The following is an 8,373-nucleotide window of genomic DNA, read 5'->3' as shown; positions in this document are numbered from 1 at the left end:
TATAATGAACGTAAAAAACTGTGTTTGGTACACTTGAGTGAATATAGTTGCCAAAGCTCATTTCGAATCCTTGTAATCACGAAAGATTACGTAATCTAATACGTCTTCTATAATTGTTCCCCTAGTCGGCGTGCATGAATGCTTGCCAGCACCCTGCGTTCGTGAATATACCCTAATGAATAGTGGTTATTGTAGCTGTTTGCCTATGACGTAATAGGGTTATGTAATATTGGGATTGTTTTTCGAATGGCTTTGGACACGTCCATTTTATGCAGGGTTTAGAAAAATCTCCTTGGGAGAGATCTCAAAATAACTTGGTTTCTGAGAAATGAAATAATTTTTTCGATGTTTGGTAAATCTTGTGATCTGTTAATCCTCGCGATGGTGCTTAAGATTCTATGATTATCAAGGGTAATTTTCCACCATCAGGTAGTCTTACACCCCTGCCGAGAAAATCCCCTCTCCCAGGCCCTCAACTTCTGCCATCCTGCTACGTACGTAAAACCTGGTTATCAAGGGCGAAACATTGGCGTGGCAAATCAACGATTTAGAATAGGAAATTTTCACGAAATCGTTTGAAAAAGTAAGTTGAATTTCTGTTTTATAACCATATTTTGCTCCGCCGATCTTAGCGTTCCGTTTTACTCGATAAAACTTGAGTTACGTGTCTTATATGCTTATATAACTTACTGGTACATTGGTAATATACTTGTTATATCACTATGACCAGTGCTAAACAAGCTAAGAATTACGTGACTTCACAGATTGTTTCCCTTCAGAAAAGGCGTTGTTTGGGTATTATTTCACGTAATGAGCCCCTCACCCTAATCTCTAGTATCCATAGTACCTCTGGTAAACTTTTAAGACCATTCCTCTCAGGATCTTCGGAGTTATTCCTTGTTTTTCGGGGCGATGTTATTCCTTTTACGCCCGCCCGCCCGCCATGTTGTTCTGAAAACAAAATATGACGAAACCTGCAAACAAATAATTCTGTTTTCGGTAATAACGCATGTAAGACTTTGTATTAGATCATCTAAAGTTTTAATAATGACTCCTTTCTCTTACATGTGCAGATATTTACGACTATATAACACCCCTTATACCAGGTTTTGTTCATAATCAGTTAATTCTTGGAGTCCGTCGAACAACTTGATCTTTTCATCGAGAAAGCTTTTTGGATTTGGCGTTGCCATGGGCCTATTTCAATGTCTTGAGAGCTGTTTCAGTGATTTTCTTGGTGTTTTCTCGAGTAGAACCTCCGCGATGTCTTGCCCGTGCCGCTGAACTCAGCTGACCTTTATGTCGGTTGGGCGACACGTTGTTGGTGATATGTTCGGGGAGTCGTATTACACCTCCCTGCATGGTCTGTCCTCACGTTGGCTTTGTACATTTAATTTGTCTTCTGGAATAATCCCTTCAAAACCTCATGGCCGATTTTATGATGTTGATATTTGATTGACAAAGGTTCCCACTCTAACCTAAACACAAGCCGCGCATGTGTCAGCGAGTCAAATTCGTGACAAGCCCAGAATGTTGAGATTACCAGCCAATCAGACAGATCAGTTAACGCAACTTGCCAAATTTGCTCGTAAGCAGTAAATTGACATAAAGCTGTGAACTTTCATTCAAAGCTCAAATTGCCCCGTTTTTTGATCCCGAAGAAAAGTTCGCCTCTGAAGTTGATATTCAATGTATTTTTTCGGGAACAAATTTGAAAAATTGGCTTGCACAAAATGATCTAAATTATACTTAAGGCTACCACCACAAGTTCAAGAGTTCGACCGGCCATTGCCGCGAACCTTTTTTGCCCTGTTCATCATTCCGAGGTGTTACTCAAAGTTACATGATGTGGTATGCACGTAATAAGCGAGCGTAGGTTAGTACATGTGTTGTGTATACTGGTATATACATGCGTGTGCTTGTTGCCCATGGATTACGCCTTCTCGAGCGATTACATATTGAATTCACAGCAGTGGAGTTACGTCATCATTTAGCCATTCGATGGTATTACGTGATCGCACTTGCATTTCAATCCAGCGATTTCCCGCGGAAGGGAGGAAATTAGGCTCATCGTTATCACATGGATCCGGGTGATGGTTCGACCCTCAAAAGCTTTTGGGGCCCACCCGAGGAAGTCACGTGACCATGTGAGAGCACGTGGCAAGTTTAACAAGGACCAAGAGAAATATGACATCATTATTCGTATTAGGCTTATTGAATGCCATGTTTCAGTTTATTGAGCTATATACCAGGTACATGTTCGTATTATAATTAAACATTTTTCAACAAAAACCATCTTGTTGATTTATAGTGAATTCATTTCAAACTAAATTAACGAAAGTAAGACACCAAGAGACCAGGTTATACCACGTGACACTACTATCGACCGTCGGGTCCCAGATGAATTGGGCCAGATCAGCTCAATCACGTCGTGATGCCTTTCCTCGCCTCCAACACAGCCTTTAAAATAAATTGTTTCGGAATTTTCGCAAATCTCCGAAACGCCAACGTCAACGCCAAGCTTATTGTTCGACCTCCTGATATTAAACGACGTCAAACAATGGGATATGCGTTCGCGTTGATGTTTCGTGGGCTTTACAACTCCCTGATATTTGTCTCCGCCTCCATGCAGCGTGTCGCGCATGCATCCACCCGCACAAGGCGACTATACTGGTTTTTGGCTTCACGTTTTTTGACGAGAAAACCAATCAATTAATCAATCAAGTATTTAAAATCGTTGAACAATAATGAATAAACTTTTTAACGAGATGTTTAGGATAATGTAGTATTTGGTGAAAAACATCTGGCCTTATCGGTAGAATGGTAGATTAGTGTGAGCCAATTACCTCGCCCGCCTCGCCGTGCCAGTTGGCAATCATTCCTGATTCTACATTTTATGGTTCCCGGTTAGCCGTTTGACCTTGACTGCTTTCCCAGAGACGAGAATTTGTTTATCAACAAGGTTATGGCATGAATTTGATGGCTTTAATTAATGTGTTAAATGTTAAGAAGTGTTATGAAACGACCACGTTCTGAGCATGCGCATCTGGGCGGCTTCTTTGGTTCCCTTACATAAGTCGAAGACAATCCCACGACTCGTTTCATAAGAGACTTAGTGCCCTTACGGATGGAAGACGCGATGATGCAGCAACGACAGCTTCCTGGTAGGACAAAACTATAGGTTGTCATCATCTTGTCCCGTTATCTAGGAAAAGGTTAAGGCCGGTGTAACATATTTTGCTGTCCCCCATATTTCAGTGTCTCCATACAATAGACAGCTAGAAAGACCATGACATTTCAATGAGTGGAAACAGAGAAAAATCGCGTCAATGTATCTTTCAGCGTTCCCAAACAATGAGGGGAAACACTGTGAAACGGAAACACTCAAAAACGTTACAGGGGCCTGACAGGTGGAGTGTCTCCGGAATGTCGTAAGACGAACGGCTGTATATATCCGAGATTTGTCCACATTTGAAAAAGCCGTTCACAAGTTGTACCTACATAAACATAACCATGCTCTCACTGATGTTTACTGTTATCAGAAGGTTTTTTTGTGCGGCGATTTCGCTCAGTCGATGTTTTACTATCAGATGTGTTGTCCCCTTGCGCAATAGGCAAACGTGGATCTACTGTAAGTGTAAGCTAATGCTCTACATCACCAATTGTCTTTTCAGAACCGCCATCATTGATTACAACATGAACCCCTCCGACCTCCGTGGCCGGACCACAGATGGAGCCATCCCTGTCAGCCAAGCTTTCGTTTACTCGCAACAGATGCAGCCGGAAAACATGATGCCGAGCGGTTCACCAATTCCTTACATTATGGACCACACGCTGCTCCCCAAATCTTCAAGCAGACGATCAAAACGCATTATACCAGACACAGAAAAAGATGATAAATATTGGGAGAAGCGGAAACGAAATAACGAGGCTGCTAGGAAATCGCGCGAGAATAAACGTAGACAGGAATACGACATCCGGTCACGTGTGACGTATTTAGAAGAAGAGAACGCCGTCTTGCGGCGTGAAATCGAAATAATCAAGACTAAGTTTGGTATTCCGTTGGAACAAAGTTTTCTCAGCCCGGAAGAGAAGGCCGAGTTGATGTCGGCTGCTGCTGAGAAGTGTATGGCGCGAGATGCCGATGATTCCTTGGAAGATCTCCACGATGATCCACTCAGCGTGCAGGAACAGTTGATGATGATGGTGCCCGGCCAAGGTATGCACGAGCCTGAGAAACGTCGCAAGCGAGCCACCGCGATGAAGAAAGACCCAACCGCCGACATGATGAATTATTACGGTCAAGGACCGATGGCGTACGGCGGTGTGAATCCGCAACATGGGATGATGTGGGTGCCGCAGAATCACATGCCAGCTCACGACCAACACCGAGTAGGGCAAGATCTGGTTCATCATCAACAACAGCAACATCCAGCCCAACAACAACAACACGAGCATCAGACACAACAACAGCAGCAACAACAAGCGCAGCAGCAGCAGCAACAACAGCAGCAGCAACAGGCTCAACAACAGGCACAACAGCAGCAGGCGCAGCAACAACAGGTCCAAGCCCAGCAACAATTCAACATCGTCGCTGTTGACCCCAACAAACTTCCTTCAATCAACAACGCTTTCGGTGGCCCAACGCCTCCACCTCAGGCTCAGCAGGCTCGCTCAACGACTCCACAGCAGCAGAATGGACCATACGGCCGCTACACAACCTCTCAGGCCCCGCCGGTCTCACGGTCTCAGTACGATTACTATACCCCTTACTCGCAAGGGCAACCGGGCACCCCAGCAGATCTCAGTACGGGTAAGTCAAGAAAGTCTCCAGTGGAGAAGGTGGACGAGTTGCACCAGCATACGCCGAGTGCACAGCACCAGGCAGCGCAGGTGATGCTAGCCAACGGAATGCACGTGGGGACTGTTTCGTTAGATGACTGCGCGAATGGAGAAGCCGAGTCCACGGCCATGTTGGAGGAGGTTGCTGCCGGGTCCTCGCCACAAGACGGAGGGGAGCGGCCAAGGGGGATCTTAGAGGAAGCAGTGGCGGAGGTTATGGACAATGGTGCGCCGAGGAAGGTAGAAAAAGAGGTTCTCAAGAAAGAAAACAACGAGTTGCGGTCTCGTCTGCAACAGCTCTCTGCTGAGGTGGCAAAAATGAAGGACTTCGTTGGTGTGGTTGAAGGGTGAGGGTGCGTTACCATGGTAACCGGCTTATTGACTGCATGTTCATCGGTTCATGATTGTTGTTATTGTTGTCTCTATATATCCTTTGTTGGTTCTTTGTCGCATATTCTATTTGTGCGATTAAATTGTCTTCTGGCGGAGGTGAATTACGTCATATCGGGTGCTGGAAATGACGGCGTTTGCTAGCTCCAGCTCTGATTCTGACTGAGACGAACTATCAAAGACTTACCGGTGTCGGGTGACTATTCCCGGTGACTTTTTTAGCATAATAGATGGCCAAAATCTAACGAATCCGCCAAGCTTTTCGTTTGTTGTAGAGCAAAATCATTTTGGTCTGAGCGGTGGTAATAACGGCCAGTGTAGCAATGTACTGTGACCGACTACCGTGGTGGTAGTATCCTCCCATAGCAGGCCTTTTAACAATGGTCTTTGTGTCGCTTCGGCCAAATTGATATCGCACGCAGAGTCAGGAGTTAATGGGAGGATGCGATCACTACGCAGTGAGTGCTGACCCTGTCGGGTTATAATCGCACCTACAGATTCTCGGGAGAAACTAGCGTTCTTATGAATATACATTAAATACGTAACTTACACCAAATTAAATAAATGTACATTACAATGTGCTAAGATGCACTTTGCTTTTATCATTTGATATATATCGTAGAAATTTAAATGTTAAATTGTTTCAAAGTATCGCAAATCATTTCTATGGTGTTGAATTATGCAGTTATAGCATGAAGTAATGATGAAAAGGATTCAAATTGGCACAAAACTTACCGCTGCACCTTCAATTCAGGTGCCTGTTGCATTCAATCTTATTATATTGTTGACAATCTCTTCAATTTTGCACATTTTTCAAATCTTTGGAAATCCTCCAAGTGGTCTCTTTCCGGTGTTATGAATTTATGGTATGACGAGTCAAAAATACCTTGTATATATTTCTGCCTCAGATTAATATATTTTTTTGAGATGTAAAGGATATGAAATGATACATTTAAAGAGAGAATATGTGGTTCATATTAATTGTATATATCATTGTTTAATGTGGTCAATGCTAATTCAAGAGATCAATAGGTTTTTGATAGTATGAATGGGGACTATAGGCATCTTCAACTAGGGAGTTTTCGCAAATCCCCGAGCGCCTATCGTATTGTTCGATATAGTTATCGGGAGGTCGAACAATGGGATAGCCATAGGCGTTCACGGCGAAAAAGTCGGAAGGTGAATGGTTTTAATATGTAATTCAGGTTAATTGCTATTTCCAGCTGGGCATTCACTTTGGGTGGGGTTGGACGGCTCGCAGGAGTTGTTATGGTCAGCCTCAGGCTGAATCAGCACGAAAGGCAATCAATTTTCTATTTTTTCTGGTTGTGGTTTGAATTTGACCTTTTTTCGTTGTAAAACATTTCTATTTTCCAAACCCAGTGTGGATAATGCATTTATTTGTATGCAGAAGGTACTGTAATTCCGTTCCGCATAATACAGTAAGCCCAGGTATGGATCTCACTTAACTCGAGTCACTTAAGATTTTATGTTGATGACGTCAGCATTTGACGTAGGCTATACTGCTGTATTCTTGCGTACATGTATATTAAAAATCAACTTATTTATAAATAAGAAACGTACTGTTTTTAAGTTCGTCTTCATTGACATGCCCTCAAGCCAAATGAACTGGAAGCGCGTACTGATAACCAGCTGGAAGAGTAACACGCTATGGATAGATCGATTTGAACCTTGCATCTCCTCCCTGTTGCAAAGACGATGGGGCGAATCAAACAGTCACAACCAGACCCAATTTAATGGTAGCTCCATCGGACTGTCCATACGGCAGTGACACAGTCCCAGACTAGAAAGGATTTCGTGGCTCCATCGTCTTGCAAGACCGAATCGGACCCCTTGCCACACGCTGAGGTCGGACTGGAACTGGCGACTCCACCGTCTTGTGAAAAAGTTAAGCAAGTCGCAATCACAGCCAACTCCTCTGGCGGACGGGTGCACTAGCAGACTTGAGACATATCTGAGACCTCAACTGCATTGACAACACTGGTGAGACGGTCACAACCAGGCTAAATGGGACCTGGCAGCTCCATCGGCCAATCAAATGTCCATTTGATAGCGAGAAAGTTGAGACTGTCACAACCAGACCGAATTACAATGAACAGGCAGACAAGTTACCAGGTGGAGCAAAAACTTTCGGCAACCTCGTAAAGACTCCTGAAGCCTTGTGGAGAGCTTGTATAGATGGAGCAACCAACATCACGGGAAATGTCTTCCTTATCTCTTTCGCGGTGTTGGCAAGACGATAGCGCTGCCAGGTCTGATTTGGTCTGGCTGGCTGTTTCATCGGCCCCAACGTGTCACTATCGTGAGGAGAGAGCTCAGACTGCTTGTGCCTTTTTCATCACGCTCACCGTATCGACACGAGATATTTGATCACTCTCATCTCGCAATGGCGCCAAAAGAATGCGGATAAGACAGCCACAACCAGGCATAAGCGGACCTGGCAGCGTCATCGTATTGCCAACCCGGTGAGAGTATTGAGACATTCACAACCCGACCAATGAATTCAGATCCACCGCGCTGTAGAACGGGGCGGGAGTTGAGACAGTCACAACCAGACCAAATCTGAACTGAAACCGCAACCGTCTTCGTTCGAGTCTGAAGACAACCTCGGGCGTCTCCGCCACACATAAAGCCAGTACACCTACATCACTACCATACCTACTTGGAGGAGCAACGTCGGCGACACCTTATTGATGAGACAGAGATGAAGCGGTCACGAGATGCGACACGGTGGGCAGCAGATCGATGAGACAGCCACAACCCCGAATCGGACCTGGTAGCTTCATCGTCTTGCCAACCGTATTTACGACAGTCACAACAAGACCACTGCAGATCGGCAGCTCTAACCCAAGGCTCTAACCGGTCGGTCGGGTGAACATAGAATCAGATCTGGTGGCGCCACCGTCTTGCCCATATGAACTCATTGGACAAGACAGCTCGGTCCGATTCGGTCTGGTTGTGACTGTTTTGTCTGCCCCACCGTGTCGCCATCTCGGTGTGAGACATCAGACTATTCGCATGCCGAGCCACCTTCGTTGTGCGTATCGGACTGATATTCGCCGCCGATAAGTCGGCATGGACGATTTGTGGCTGTTCCATCTCTTTTACTCTGTCGACATT

At 44.9% G+C, this 8,373-nt stretch overlaps 1 protein-coding gene across 1 annotated transcript; it reads left to right on the top strand.

The window, feature by feature from the left end:
- Window positions 1-528: 528 nt before the first annotated feature.
- Window positions 529-5,193, top strand: LOC135491643 (adenylate cyclase, terminal-differentiation specific-like). The gene is made up of 2 exons (XM_064777614.1): window positions 529-583; window positions 3,675-5,193. Exon 2 carries the CDS (start codon window positions 3,697-3,699, stop codon window positions 5,191-5,193), a length of 1,497 nt encoding a protein of 498 aa, XP_064633684.1. The 5' UTR covers window positions 529-583; window positions 3,675-3,696.
- The last annotated feature ends 3,180 nt before the right edge of the window (window positions 5,194-8,373 follow it).

This window comes from Lineus longissimus, chromosome 7 (assembly GCF_910592395.1).
Source record: "Lineus longissimus chromosome 7, tnLinLong1.2, whole genome shotgun sequence".
In the NCBI taxonomy this organism is placed as follows: domain Eukaryota; kingdom Metazoa; phylum Nemertea; class Pilidiophora; order Heteronemertea; family Lineidae; genus Lineus; species Lineus longissimus.
This window is presented reverse-complemented; position numbering and strand designations above follow the sequence as displayed.

What these genes read in the sequence shown, in the direction of transcription:
- LOC135491643 (XM_064777614.1), top strand. Translation starts at nt 3,697, where the DNA reads ATGAACCCCTCCGACCTCCGTGGCCGGACCACAGATGGAGCCATCCCT.